Source organism: Copadichromis virginalis, linkage group LG5 (genome assembly GCF_057382275.1).
Source record: "Copadichromis virginalis isolate Kocher_CV1m ecotype Utaka linkage group LG5, C_Virginalis_male_GT1.1, whole genome shotgun sequence".
Taxonomy (NCBI): domain Eukaryota; kingdom Metazoa; phylum Chordata; class Actinopteri; order Cichliformes; family Cichlidae; genus Copadichromis; species Copadichromis virginalis.
In genome coordinates this window covers 21,011,013-21,025,739 of record NC_140622.1, presented here as the reverse complement: position 1 = coordinate 21,025,739, position 14,727 = coordinate 21,011,013, and the positions used below count along the sequence as shown (strand labels likewise).

The 14,727-nt window shown below is 40.1% G+C and overlaps 1 protein-coding gene across 1 annotated transcript in view; it reads left to right on the top strand.

The window, feature by feature from the left end:
• Positions 1-14,727, top strand: part of col7a1 (collagen, type VII, alpha 1) — a 57,377-nt gene that overhangs the window by 17,773 nt on the left and 24,877 nt on the right. Inside the window, exons 47-87 of the mRNA XM_085457945.1 lie at positions 108-140; positions 234-305; positions 395-454; positions 634-669; positions 758-838; positions 1,755-1,790; positions 1,981-2,025; positions 2,138-2,209; positions 2,347-2,391; positions 2,480-2,515; positions 2,657-2,698; positions 2,881-2,961; positions 3,115-3,150; positions 3,266-3,301; positions 3,504-3,584; positions 3,678-3,713; positions 4,503-4,574; positions 4,705-4,749; positions 5,005-5,040; positions 5,304-5,339; positions 5,838-5,942; positions 6,022-6,087; positions 6,383-6,418; positions 6,975-7,010; positions 7,094-7,141; positions 7,239-7,274; positions 7,760-7,864; positions 8,029-8,238; positions 8,318-8,353; positions 8,446-8,490; positions 8,582-8,698; positions 8,787-8,858; positions 9,311-9,355; positions 9,765-9,800; positions 12,231-12,266; positions 12,345-12,389; positions 12,488-12,520; positions 12,644-12,706; positions 12,848-12,883; positions 13,451-13,531; positions 13,623-13,691. Coding sequence (XP_085314071.1) covers positions 108-140; positions 234-305; positions 395-454; positions 634-669; positions 758-838; positions 1,755-1,790; positions 1,981-2,025; positions 2,138-2,209; positions 2,347-2,391; positions 2,480-2,515; positions 2,657-2,698; positions 2,881-2,961; positions 3,115-3,150; positions 3,266-3,301; positions 3,504-3,584; positions 3,678-3,713; positions 4,503-4,574; positions 4,705-4,749; positions 5,005-5,040; positions 5,304-5,339; positions 5,838-5,942; positions 6,022-6,087; positions 6,383-6,418; positions 6,975-7,010; positions 7,094-7,141; positions 7,239-7,274; positions 7,760-7,864; positions 8,029-8,238; positions 8,318-8,353; positions 8,446-8,490; positions 8,582-8,698; positions 8,787-8,858; positions 9,311-9,355; positions 9,765-9,800; positions 12,231-12,266; positions 12,345-12,389; positions 12,488-12,520; positions 12,644-12,706; positions 12,848-12,883; positions 13,451-13,531; positions 13,623-13,691 — 2,373 coding nt within the window. The remainder of the gene's footprint in view (positions 1-107; positions 141-233; positions 306-394; positions 455-633; positions 670-757; positions 839-1,754; positions 1,791-1,980; positions 2,026-2,137; positions 2,210-2,346; positions 2,392-2,479; positions 2,516-2,656; positions 2,699-2,880; positions 2,962-3,114; positions 3,151-3,265; positions 3,302-3,503; positions 3,585-3,677; positions 3,714-4,502; positions 4,575-4,704; positions 4,750-5,004; positions 5,041-5,303; positions 5,340-5,837; positions 5,943-6,021; positions 6,088-6,382; positions 6,419-6,974; positions 7,011-7,093; positions 7,142-7,238; positions 7,275-7,759; positions 7,865-8,028; positions 8,239-8,317; positions 8,354-8,445; positions 8,491-8,581; positions 8,699-8,786; positions 8,859-9,310; positions 9,356-9,764; positions 9,801-12,230; positions 12,267-12,344; positions 12,390-12,487; positions 12,521-12,643; positions 12,707-12,847; positions 12,884-13,450; positions 13,532-13,622; positions 13,692-14,727) is intronic.

The following is a 14,727-nucleotide window of genomic DNA, read 5'->3' as shown; positions in this document are numbered from 1 at the left end:
ATCACATACATTCATTTCTTCATGCGTTTTTTTGGATATACACTTAATATTCATGACAGTCTATGTGTATGATGACAAGCCTTTATTGAATTATTTAAATCATGCAGGTTCAAGGTCTCCCAGGGAGGAAAGGAGAACAGGTAATGTGTAAAATCGCATCTCCTACAACTTTTCATTTTAGCGGAGCTCGCTCAGAGTTCATGGGTGTAACTTCCACCGCTTTTCACCCGCAGGGGGAGCGAGGCGTACCTGGCCCTGAGAGTTCGAAAGGAGAAAAGGGAGAACCAGGGCAGAGAGGAGAGAAAGTGAGAAAAATATGTTAATTATTGCTTTTAAATGTTCATCATTTGCCGTACCTCATAATGGTTTTTGATTTTTTTTCTTATACTGTAAGGGGTCTCCGGGCTCTGGAGGGTCAGGTGTTGCAGGACCTAAGGGAGAGCCGGGAGAGCGAGTAAGTCATCCTAACTTCTCTTTATCAGAGCTACAAAGGGCACAGATGCACTGTTTACAGCTGCCGTGATGTATTCCTGACACAAGCATCAGTTATTCATGGAGCATTCCCTTGTGCCACCTGTTGTCATTCCCAAACCTCTCAGAGCAAAAGTACATAAACATATGCTTTTCCCTCAGGGGCCCGCTGGTATTAGCGGAAGGCCAGGTGCCAAGGTGAGAGGCCTGCTGCGAATGCTTTCAGTTGTTTTTGTTTATTAGTGTCTGCTTGATTGTTTATCTGGTCCTCTTAACTGTTTGTTAGGGAGATCCAGGTGAACCGGGAGAGAGGGGAGAAAATGGACGCGCAGGATTCCCAGGAAAGCTAGGTGTTCCCGGTAAACAGGTCAGAGCGGTGTTTTGGATGAAGTTACTACCTGACCTTTACTGTGACAAGCAACAGGTTTTTTTTTCAAGAGTTTACAAATAGGATGTAGGTTTGAGTGATAATTTAAGTTTTACTCCACAGTGTAAATATATTTAGAAAGGACTGTTGACATACATTTTCTGTACTTAAAATAAGTGTAATAATCAGTTGATAATCTAAATTTATGATATATGGAAAATGTTTTCTGGTTCCACATTAATATTCTTATTATAATATCAACCATATGGTCCAGCCTCTATGGGAAACTATAGCTTCTACTGAAACTTTTATACTCTTTTTATTCTTTCACTGGTTTACCTTACACAGTGAAGTACATTATATGGATAAAAGTATTGGGCCACACCTTAACAAGTCACTTTCTATCCTGCGAGATATTCCACAATCACCTAAAATACAACACAATCAATTATTGAAATCAGAAAGATATAGGAACCACAGCAACTCAGCTACGAAAAGTTACAGAGCTTCAAACCTCCTTGCGCATTAACATCAGCACAATAACTGTGTGCCGGGACCTTCATGGTATGGGTTTTCATGGCTGAGCAGCTCCTGTAGGTGTAATGTGTAGGTGTCCATATACTGTTGCACTTTACTCCATACTTTTGTTTTAAGATATTAAGGTTGTCCATGTTGCTCTCAGTGCTGTAATCAAAAATCAACAGCAACCTTCTTCTGTTTCTTTCAACATGCGCCTCTTTCTAATGGTCGTTTTAGAGGTAAAAACAAGTACCCTTTATGTATTCATGACATGTCCAGTGCCTTTCTTTTGTGCATGTGTACTCTCTTCAGATGCTCTACTGGGTTAGTGTCGATTTTGAAATTTAATGCCACAGAGCTTCACACCCAAATAAATTATTAATCCCGTTTTTTTTAGGGGGAGAGAGGAGAGAAGGGTGATGAAGGCATTCCTGTGAGTATAACATCCGCTCTTTCACATTCTTTCTTTTTTCTTTTTACCTTTTATAATATGTTTGTTTGACTAGAATATCATCCCCATCATATATATCCACAAAGAAAGGATCCTTCTGTCATGAATATTTAGGTGTAGTTCCATCCTTTCTCTTGGCCATTTTCTTTTTTTTACTTTAATTTTTCATCAGGGTGAGTCTGGACTTCCAGGGAAGCCAGGAGAAAGAGGACTGAGGGTATGACAAATCTCTTTGAAGCATATTTTAAAGTTAAGTTTTCAATCGCAACCTTTAAATTGCCTCATTTGAAAGTTCACTTAACAGACCTTTTGATTGATGCTGCACTCAGGGTCAGACTGGTCAGCCAGGGCCACCAGGCGAGAAAGGAGACATAGGAGACCCTGGAGAGAGTGGACGAAATGTGAGACGCTCATTTATGTGTTATCATGCAGACAGCTTTTCAGTATGCTCTTGTACTATTCTGTTGAGACCTTGAGAGAAGGAGCTGTGAAAAAGGTCGGCCGCTCAGCACCTTTATTGATCTGTGTTCAATCACAGGGCAGCCCTGGACTGTCTGGACCACGAGGAGAGAAGGGAGAACAGGTATGGTGCTTATTTTCATTTTGGAAATGGGAGATGTGTCTTTATATGTACCGTTAGTGGATTCACACACTTTATTCTCTTCAACCAGGGACTTCAAGGGCCCCAAGGACCACCAGGAACAGTGGTAAAAAAACAGTGTCACAGAACACTGTTTAACAGCCTCCAGGAATCAGCTTAACACCAAATTAACTACTTATAATCCAATTTTGATAACACAGAGGAGGCAGTGCTCCATGTGACATTTGCCATGTTTGTTTGTCAACAGGCTGATATCCAGGGCCAGCTGAAAGGAGAGAGAGGAGAAAAGGTGAGCGCTTTTTCTGTGCATGTAGACACTGAGAATTTATTTATTTATTTATTTTTTTACAAAATCAAGTATGTTCGTTTGACCTGTTAAAATATCCTAAATAAACACCAATAGCTGAAAAATGTAAGGTAACTGGGTAAAAAAAAGTATATAGCAGCAGATTACATCACTGTGATTCCCAGGGTGATGCTGGTGACCCAGGAGAGCATGGCGGCAAAGGCACGAAAGGCGAGGCGGGGACTCCTGGAGCTCCAGGCCTACGAGTGAGTGTTCCTCATTCTTGCAATTTTTAAATGCATTCATAGCATCTGATAAGTTGCCCTATATAAATCTGAATGTGCATAGATCCTGTTCTCAGTAGATTTTTGTATGCAAGAGTGATGTGACTTCTTGTTCTTTTCCTGTCATCTATAAAGGGTCCTGAGGGACAACGGGGGCCTCCAGGGACAAGAGTGAGTGGACTTTCCTTCTCTCATTCTCTACATTACAATTATCTCTAATGCATATCTTTAACTGTCTGAATTTCATTGATTTTCAACTATATTTATGCCACATTGATTTTTATAGGGCGACACAGGAGACAGAGGACCACCTGGAGAGAAGGTTTGGAGTCACACAATCTCATCTACTGCTCTCTTCTGACATGTGTAGTTCTGTCATTGTGCTGCAAGGAAACTTCCACTGGTTTTGTTAGTGAAACAGCAGATTTCCAGTAGGAATCTGCTGGCAGAAACATGTGTATACTGCTAACTTACAGACTGTAATAACCATGTGATTTCCTAACTCTTAACTGATGCATTACCAGGGAGAACGGGGAGCATCTGGCTTAGATGGGCGTCCTGGTCTTGATGGTAAACCAGGGGCTCCTGGGCCACCTGGCCAGAGGGTATTTCAGTTTGTCTCATTTTTTACCAAACTATAAGACTCACAGAGTCTCTGTGTAGCTGATGCACTGCATTTGTTTTTATTTGTGTTATAGGGTGATCCTGGGAAACAGGGAGATCCAGGGAGGGATGTAAGTTTTGTTTCTCTCTGTCTTTGAAGATGATTGTGTGAAAAAGGCAATCATTACAAAATAAACACATTATTTTTGGTTGTATTGTTACTTAAGTAGACGGGTATAATTGTTTGCCCCTTCAGGTTTTCATTCATTGTTCTGTTTTAATCATTTTACACTGGAAATGTATTTAATATAGTTTCAGGAAATGTACTTTTCATATTGTCTGAGATGATCACCGTGCAAATGATTATTCATGATGGAAATGTCTTCTGTAGTTTGATTTTAATGAGCATCCATCTATCCATCCGTTCTCTTCCGCTCATCCAATTTGGGGTTGTGGGGTCATTATTTTGCGACATTCTCAATTTTAGTGAGCATATGCACTTGAAGTGGGCGTCCTGCAGAGGGCACTGTGGAAACTGTAAAAAAACAGCTTTTAGATCTGTGCTGAGTTGCGTAAGCCGACTGTAGGGAAAGATGTCTCCAGGCCAGTCCATTTTTCAGAGGAGACTGTTATGCAATATTGACCATAATAATGTTATTAAAAGTCCAGAACTTTGAAACTTAGGGTTTATTTAAAAGATCTAAATCCTGGCTTACAGGGCAGTTGTACAACAGCTCTGCAGCTGCTCATGCACATTAAAGTCTATCTAGCGATGACATCTCTGAATCTGAATCTTTTACACAGTGATCGTCTCAGAAAATAAACAAATCACATTTAAATCTATTTTGCACTGTTTTACAGTGTCTAGTAATTCATTGCAAAATCTACTCTTGGACTATTTGTTGTTTTTTTTCTGCCAGGGATTACCTGGACTAGTAGGGGCGCAGGGTCCCCCAGGGCCTGTTGGACCTGCAGGCAATCCAGGGATACCTGTGAGTATCCCTCTATCCTACTCAAAAGGAGACTCCCACAAAGTTCCATCGTTCTGTCTGTCAGGCCTATACATGTTTTTACTGAACTTCCGCTTCCAAATTTCTAATTAACTTTACTTTTATTTGTCAGGGTAAAGCAGGTGAAAATGGCAAAGCTGGACCACCTGGCAAAACGGTAACTCTGACCTCCTGAATATAATATCCTCATAGTTTGATGTACTTGTATAATTGGTAATGGCCTTTTTTATACCTTTATTCTGTAAATGATATTTACTGATCAAAAGCAGTATGGACATTTATTTCAGGCTCTGCCGCATAATCGTTCGCTTAAGTGAGTTTCTAAAGCAGAGGCACTGAGTGCTCCCGTGGCAGACTGGCCATTATGCACTTTGTTCCTGTTTATTGTAATGCATTTTGTTTGGACTCACAGGGCGAGGATGGCGTGCCAGGTGAAGATGGTAGAAAGGTCTGTCTCTCTTTTATACGATTTAGTCAACATGATTTCCACAGTTTGACTCTGTAAAGGCATCTTACTTGACCCATGGCACGATGTTTGCTAACCAAGCCACGCGATTGTCATGTAAAATTGCATGTTACATGTACGTACATTAGACATTGGTTTTTATTTTTACATGATGTGCACATAAAGAGGGGATTAAAACAAGAAAACCCATAATTTAGCAGGATTCTTTTTGAAGATTGTATTTAATGTCTATTTCTAATCTACAGGGTGACAAAGGAGAAGCTGGAGCAGCTGGAAGAGATGTCAGTTTTCACAAACCTCTTTCATATGATTACTTATCAAAAATGTGTTTGTTGTCAGTTTGTTTTTTATATATCTTATCGAGATGCCTTATATCGCCCTGCCTTACTGTTATGACTTTATTGCATATCAGCTTTCCATCCTTTTTTTCTCCTGATCACTTCCCCCTTCAGCTGTATATTTGTCAGCCATAGTTGTTCTAAAATTGACATCAGCCTCTCACTGCTGAATCAATGGGCTCCTCTGAAGAAGCTATATAAATTCACCTCTAATGATCTAGCTTAGCCTTTAAGTGGAGCGACTTCTGAGTGGAATCCAGAGGGGTGCCAAATGTCAGAGTGCCGGTTTCATGTGCAAATTCATATTAATTATCTCTAGAACATCAGTGGAGGGGTGGCAGCGGCCACCTGCTTTGATTTTATAGTTCAGCCTTTACTATAGTGAAAGAGGAAGAAAGTGTGTGGGGTGAATTTCAGTTGTGAACAGCATGTGTTTTTCAGGGCCGTGACGGGGAGACAGGAGACCGTGGTCCTTCTGGGCCTTTAGGCTCCCCTGGTCCCCCAGGAGCACCTGGATTACCTGGCAGCATTGGTCCTCCTGGTCAGGTGCGAGTGAAGCCAACATGTGAAAAATAGCAAAGTTAATTTGGCGTTTTGAATGAAACGGGATGTTCCCCTTTCTCAGGTTGTGTATGTGAAAGGAGCTGACGCGACACCAATCCCAGGTCCACAGGGGCCCCCAGGAACACCCGTGAGTGTGCATCACCATTCTTATTGCCGCTGTTGGTGCTGCTGAAACTAAATTGAGCATCTTTTAGTTAGATTCTTTTAGCTTATTTAATGGAGAAATATATATTTTTAAAGAAAATAAGTGGCAGTCAAACTATACTAACTGTCCACTATATTCTATGTATGTTGCTCTTGTTATCCCCAAACCATGAGCCACCAACATTCACAACTAGCAGTTATGTGTGTCATATCTACACAAGTTGCTGTTTGTTAGCTGCCAGGGTGTCTTCATTTTTGTGTCCCCGTTTTCCTTTCAGGGTGTCCCAGGAATCCCTGGAGCTGCAGGAACCAGAGTAAGTTGTAGTTTCGAGATGTTTTTTCTTTTTTTTCTGGGCTTTTTTGTATTAACTGGTGTCCTGCTTCTGTAGCTGAAACAGGAAGTGAATGGAAATGTGATTCTATGTAACAGCAGCTACAGGTCAAGTCTTTCACCTTCTATTCTTATGAGAACTCATTACACCTCAAGACTCTTTAGTTGGCATATGACATTCACAGTCCTCTTTGAACAATTAACTTACCTTTTAGTTAGCAAGTATAAACTGGAGTACTTTGAACTAACATGTTATTAAAGCTGAATAATAATAACTCACACACACGCACGCACGCACGCACACACACACACACACACACACACACTCTAACACCAAAGTTACATTACTAAAGAAATAAGCCCTGCTTTTTTTCCATTTCTGGAGTACTTTTTCTTGCACAAAAGAAAGATTGCAAAGATCTAAGAATCATTTTACTGTGATGCCGTTATTATTGTGTGCAGTTTATTGTGATGGTATTGCAGTGCGATTCCCCCCTCACCCTCATTGGTATTTCTCATTTTTTCTTTTTTGTTTTCAGGGAGAGCGAGGTCTGCCTGGCCTGAAAGGTGAAACTGTAAGTGAAACATTCAGTGAAAATGTGACATCGAGGGTCCACTTTTTTTTTTTTTTGACTCCTTCATATCTTGTTATGTTTAGGGAGACCCAGGAGAGGATGGAGCACCTGGCAAACCCGGGACGTCAGTGGTAAGACATCAGCACATTGTCTGTCATGTAATTGTCAGTTGTCAGTATTTTACATTTCTACATCTCGGTTTAATAATGTCTCCGTGTTTCCTGCCAGGATGTACAGAAAGCTCTGGCAGGCTTTGGTATTCAGGTAGGTGGACTCCTCAGATGACTAACTCGATTTGAACATGATTTCTTTTGGCTTTCACTTGCATGGATGGATGGAATAATGGGGAAAAAATGCAATTATCTAAACAGTCTTAAAATCAGCACTTACTCTTGCTTCTGTTATAGCTTATAGAGAAGAACATTTCCTGCAAATGTATGCAAAGTGTTATATTTCCCACTTTGTTCTTGCAAATGTCATCATACCATTGATGTCTGGCCTTGTTTCAGCAGCTCATTTAGTCCAGTAAATGTAGGCATGAGTCTTTCATTTATTATGCACATACACCTGCTTATATATTTTAGAATTATGCCTGGCAGGTTAAAGTGACACTGTTTATGAGCAGTTTTTGAGCTGCTGGGATGAATTCTAAATGACTGGTTTTGTCTGGGGATTAAAACATTTTGCAGATGGGCATCTGCTGCTGAAAGTTATAAAGCTTTTCCGTTTTGGATTTCTGCTCCACACAGGTGTCTGATCTGAAGGAGGCTATGGACAGCAAGGACACACTTTCAGAGAAAGGTGAAAAGGGAGATAAGGGTGAGCCTGGACAGAGAGGACCATCTGGAGCAGATGTAAGTGTGACTAAGCATCTTCGAGGATTAAAGTGAAAAGACAAAATGATGTGAAGACTTCCAGTCAGATAGAATGAAGCATCTTGCTTGGATTTTTTCTTTAGAGTGTAATTAATCGAATGAAATTGATAGAGAAATCGTTTTTTATTCTGGTTTTGCCCTAGGGTGCTCGTGGTTTTTCTGGAGAGAGGGGCGGCAAAGGAGACGCAGGGGACCGAGGACCTGTGGGACCAGCGGGGCCTCCAGGAAGAGCCATTGTCGAACGAGGGTCAGAGGGACCTGCGGGGCCTGCTGGGGAGCCTGGCAAGCCAGGGATACCAGGTCTTCCTGGACGAGCTGGGGAACTAGGAGAGGCAGGAAGGCCAGGAGATAAGGTGGAGAGGAGAGTTGGGCAACCAAATGGGGTCTCTTTTTGTGGCATCACACTGATGACATTGTATATTTGTTTTTTAGGGGGAAAGAGGAGAGAAAGGTGACAGAGGAGATTCTGTGAGTCCTCTTATTAGGTTGATGGTTTCATTTCTTGTTTTAGTAAATTTTCTGGTTCTTGTAGTTAACTGATAGTTTGTTCTGTTTCTCAGGGTCGGGATGGATTAACAGGACCAGCTGGCCCGCCAGGTCAAAAGGTAAAATAGTTTTAGTTATTGTTGTGATAAGATATTTAGTAAATGTAGAATAAAAAAAGGATACACATATGTATGTGATTATGGTTTATAGGGAGAATCTGCTGACTCAGTCCTGGTTGGGTCTCCTGGGGCTAGAGGCCCTCCTGGAGTATCTGGGTTGAAGGGAGAACCTGGTGCTACAGGACCGTCAGGACCTAAAGGAGACCGCGTAAGATTTACGCATATTACACACATCTTGTGTCATGTCACATCGTATGTGTCTTAATATGAATAAACAATTGGAATGCGCCTTACAGGGTTTCGTGGGACCTCGAGGTGATAAAGGTGAGAGAGGAGAACCAGGAGAAAAAGGCCGTGATGGCTCACAGGTAAGCTGCCTCTCAAATGGAGCCTTGATTAAAATATTTTGTTACTCTAATCATGAACTCAAAATGTGTTTTAAATATTCTGACTACCACCTCCTGCTTGTTAGGAAGATCAGTGATGAAAAGATGTGATCCTAACATCTGTCCACTAAATATTACACTATTGAAGGCTGCTGGTTGGCTTAGCTTAGTGCAAAGACTGTAAGCATGGGGAAACAGTTAGTCAAGCTATGTCTAAAGCTAATAAAATTTCTCTTCCGCCTCCTTAAATTCCCACTAATTAAAACATTGTTTCTTGTTTATCTTGCAAAACTGAAACGTAAAGATGACCTGTTGTGTTCATATTTGTTGATGTTCAGCTAAATTGCGTGAAAGTGTTATTCAGTCTAATATAAAACTATTATGATACTCTTATGAGATTTGTCAGCATACAGATGTGTGGCTTGCAATTGCAGGGAACACCAGGAGAGACTGGAAAACCGGGCCAGGATGGGAAACCGGTAAGTGGACTGCTCCCTGCGGGATGTGTGGCAGAGGTTTCTGAAAGTTAACTTGACTCTTACAACACTGTACTTTCAAATTGTCATAGTGAAAACGATATAGCATTGATTTTGTAAATATGTATTCTAAACATTAATTTCAGCTGACTTGGTAAGTGTGTGTATTTCCTTATATCACTGATAATCATTCACAGACATAATGAGCCTATAATCTATTGTTTTCAAAGTATGTAACAAGTAGGAACCACATCTCTACAAAGAACACATTAAAGTTTCATCTTTTTTCCCCAAAACACACTTTGGGGAAATTCTGTAAGTCATGGTTATCATCAGTCATGGTAAAACCAAGGAAAGATAAAGGAAAATATTCCTCACACTTTTTGTTTTCCTTCCCTGCGTGTCTGAGCAGGGTTCAACAGGGCCTGCTGGTCCTCGAGGCCAACCAGTGAGTAACCAGTAACACAGTCTGCTTCTTTTAGGCTTGATCTGCAGAGTTAAAGCTGCAGGCTGGCTGCAAGTTCAAAGCCAACGGAGCTGTTTCCCTCCTTGGGCCGAGGCTTCGTAGATCCTTAGGCAATAACCACGTGCAGCTGTGCGACTAACGCCTCACTCTTTAACTTTCTCTCTCTACCTGTGTGCGTCTTATCTATGTCCATTTCCTTTTGTGTGTGTTGTTCGTTTCCCCTTTTTCGTCACTGTTCTCCACCCACCTGTCCCCCCCCCTCCCTCCTGTCATCCACTTTCCTTTGTCTGTCATTTCTCCAGGGCTTCCCTGGGTTCCCAGGAGTTCTAGGCAGACCGGTAGGTTCTCTGCTGATGGCTGGCATGCTTGAGCTTTTGGGGAAATAGGTGTAAAAGGTTTGGAGAATCTGTCCTTGTAGTATCAGATATAATTAGGATTCGACCAAAACTGATAAGACGCTGATGGGCAATAGCTTACAAAGCAAGCAGGGTAAAAAATAAAGCATGATTTAACACCAGGAGCACAACCTGTCATCGGGATGCACTCATTGTCATGTACCTCCCAGGCAAATTTCACCTCTTTAATCTTAATTCATTCTTATTAGAATCATGATTCTGGGAGCTGAGGTCTGGGATAAGAGTCAGACCTCGAACTGTTCCTCATGAAATGTCCAAAAGGATCTATGTCAAACTCAAGGACTACATTTTGAAGCAAATAATTTAAATGTGTAAAATACCATAAATTTGTTAGACGAGATGAAAGCAAGTCGGCTGACATCCTCAGCCGCAGCTCTTATGTACAGTAGTGTGGGGAATACTAAACTGGGTGCACTCCAGAAAGTACGGTTGATGATTCGCTCGAATCTGCTTATCATGCATGCAGCTGTGCCTGATGTCTGTTGTTTGCTTATCCCTTGCACAGTGCTGATTTTTCAGAGCTTACCATGCAAATGTCTCCTTGTTGACATTTCAGATAATCTGTTTGTATTGTTCTACCTGTTGTCCATCAATTAAGTGCTTGTATTTTATGTTTCCTATAGAGACATGTACATATGACAGTATTTATCATTCCAAGTTGTAGATTTTTGGGTACAGAAAAAGTGTGCACCTTTTTCAGTACTCAATTTTTCTAAACATATTTATGCATAAATATGTTGCCTAAAGGAATAGTTCTACATTTTGAAAATGAAAGTTATTTGCTTGCTTCCTGGGAGTTGACTGTATACAAAAATTGATCTAGCCAAAGTCTTTCTTTCCCACTGTCTCCAAGTTTTTACTCATCTGTTTGCTGGAGTTTTCTCTGTATTATTGTAGGGTCTTTACCTTACAATATGAAGCAGCTTAAGCGAGTGTTGTTGTGATTTGGACCTACATAAATAAAATTGAATTGAATGAGAGGGTGAAGTTATCAGCTGATGCTGGCTTGCTTGGTAAGCAAGATGATCTATAGATTGCATGGGTACAAAAAAGGTAGTATATGTAAAAGCATGCGTCAAACACTGGGGCAGACTTTTAGCCTATTTAAGCCTGAATAAAAATTTTAATAAGTAAGTTATATTAAAAAATGAGTTCATTACATTATTATGACAACTAAAATTAGCATTAAAGGCTACCATTTTTTTTAAATTATCTGTACATTTTATCATTTTAACATGTATGGGTTTTTAACCTTTAAATCTGAAGCCTCAGTTTTAGGATTTTTCTTTTTAAGTGATCATTTTTTACCTAAGGATTGATGGATATAAAATGCAGTTAATAGATAGCTGCTAATCATTGTTAAAAAAATAAATATATATATATATATATATATATATATATATATATATATATATATATATATATATATATATATATATATATATATATATATATATATATATATATATATATATATATATATATATATATATATATATATATCTATCTATCTCTCAATTTTGGAACCTGCCTCAGTTTTGTGTTTCATAAGCTTAACCTTTGGCGTCATTTTTCAGCTCTGGATTTTGCTACTCAGAGTTGGATGAAAACATCACTTTGTTACATATAAAGCTACTACCAGTAGTCATTTAACTTAGAGTTAAAGACTTGAAAGAGACACCTCAAAAATACATAAACTCATTAGCTGATCTGTACACAGTTTAATATTCACTCATTTGGTTGTTTTTTGGAGCAGTCAAATGCAGAATTGCTTGTTTCTGTATCAGTGATCATCTCACTGGGACTGCTGTGAATGGAAACTCCTAGCAGAAAGTTATATTTAGCGACCGACAGACACGGCTGACATTCTTACATAACTCTCAGGAACAAAGCCATTTAGCTTTTAAAAATGTAAAAAAAAAAACCCCATTCCTTTAGCATGTGGCCTGTGTGCAGATGTTCAATTTTTTATGTGACTTTGTGACTTTGCTTATAGGGAAACCCAGGAGAGCCAGGCATTATGGGGCCGACTGTAAGTATGACAAACATGTCACACACATTCAAAGACTCTTATTAACAGTTACCAACGTTGATGATGTGTTTTTAACAGGGTCCCATGGGTCCCGCTGGGCTGCCAGGTCCACCCGGTGTAAAGGTGAGTTCACTACATTATCAAAACTTTAGTGTACAACAAGTAGATTTTTGTTTGTTTGTTTGTTTATCAAACTCATAAAACTTTTTGTTTTTTTACAGGGTAATCAAGGAGAAGCAGGTGTTGGTGTACAGGTATAAAAAATTTTACATCTTATATAAAATGCATTAAATTTCTCCGGGACCGAATAATATAACAATGTGCACAGTTGTGATGTACAACAGATAACCCTGTGAGTTTATTTCTCATCTCTGCAGGGTCCTCCTGGTGCACAGGGGAGCACAGGTCTGCCAGGACCAGCAGGTCCCCCAGGAGCTGTGGTATGTGTTCCCACAAATCATAACTTCTCAGCAGGGGAAAATAATTCTGTCATGTTTTCTCGTGAAATTTAAAATTTAAAATCTCACGGTGTGTATCAAAATGTGTTCCTTCGTACCACTGTAATTTTTTTCTCCCTGCAGGGTCCACAGGGGCCTCCGGGACTGCCAGGGCAGGTGGTGCGTATTTGGTCTTAATCCTGCTGCGGCTGCAATGTGTCACACAGTGAGGAAATGTAAACGTGAAAAAAGGTCTTGACCCTCAGGCAGTTTTGTTGTAGCTGAAAATAGGGAGGTGATTAACTGAAAATGCCGAAACATCTGTACCAAGATTTTGCTGACAGCTTGAGCTGCATAGGGTTTTTTGGGATATCAGACCCTTCTTTCTTTTTTGGGGATATATCAACATTTCTACCATTATTATTTCTGGTTTTCTCACACATCCACTGCTGGATTTGTGTAATATGTTGACTATTGTAGACTAAATATATTAAAATGTGAAGTGCTTTTTTATAACCTGAAAATAAGTGCTGGCATACTTTGATAAGAAAATCAAGCAAAATAGATGTAAGTTCATTTATCTGGCATTGTGTGCATTATTTAGAGTCTTATTGTGTAGACCATAACTGATCAATGATGTAAAGATGTGAATTTAACACAGGCATCGATTCAGATTTTGAATGAGTAAATGATCTTCAGTGTGAGAGTGATAAACACTGCATATGCTAAGGCATTTCTGCTCCTCAGGGTGAAGCAGGAAAACCTGGTGTTCCTGGAAGAGATGGGGTGCCTGGCAAAGAAGGAATACATGGATTACCAGGAAAGCAGGTTTGAGTTTATGTCATATTGCTCACCGGTGGCAGCACTATTGAGTGTTTTTTTTTTTCTCAGTGTTAACATTGTGTAATTTGTTCCTCAGGGCATTGCAGGACCTCCAGGCCAGGCTGGGCTGAAGGGGGAGCAGGGAGACAGCGGGCCTCCAGGGAAGGTGAGCAGATGTTGCGTCTAGCGAGCAATATCTTTCTAAGAGACACAGAAAATGCAGCTAGTTTTTTGGTTGTTTTTATCGGATATAATCCAAGCTACAGAATGGTTTGTTGTATGAAGTAATAATTTTAAAAAGTATAGCGTTATTATTAGATTGAAGAGCTTTTATCTGACACCAGGGGTTCTATTCTGAGTCCTTCTTTAGGAGCAGTAAATGGTAAATGGACTGGTAGTTACACAATGCGTTTCTACTCGGTTGAACACAGTCTCATTCACAGAGCACCTTTTTTTTCTACGCCTAAGTACTTATCTAACATTCAGACACAATCTCACTCTCCAATGGCGAGAACTCAGGGTTCAATATCTTCCCCAACAATACTTTGTCATGTGGACCGGAGAAGTCAGGGAGTCGACCCATTGGAAGGCTGATCCACCAACTTTCCAATAATTCGATGACCGCTGTACCATCTTAGCCACAGCTGCATCTTAAAGCATGAACCTTAGCCCCAGTGGGTTCCAGATGTGTTCCCCTGTAAGTCCACTCTTCTTAAAGAAAAACTGGAGTACTACTGTTTTATTTGTAGATGATAGCTATGATGCTGAGATGGTTTAATTATGCTGACTGGCAATGTGACACATGAGGATAATCTAAGAATTTAATATGGAAAAGGTTTGATTGAGAGCCAGTATATTGTCAGAGCAATTGGAGAATTTTGGGGTCGTTGGAACTGGAAACTGTAATTCACGAGGTCAAACGCAATCATAAATTGTGTTGTGGAGTAATGCCAGATAAATGTGGACCTGCTCTCATTTCTGTCTGAACACATTTCTGCCTCTGCATATTTAAACAGTCAGGCCAACTGTGCTCTTCTAACCTTGGACATTTTGAGCTGTTTGGAGTGGTCGCTAATTCCCGAATAGGTGAAACACAAAGCAGTATCTCTGGGGTGTTAAAAAAAGTCTTTTTTGAGTATTTAATCTTAATTTCTCTCTAAGACCATGTGTTTTATTTTACAGTAGGCCGTGTCTCCAGTTTA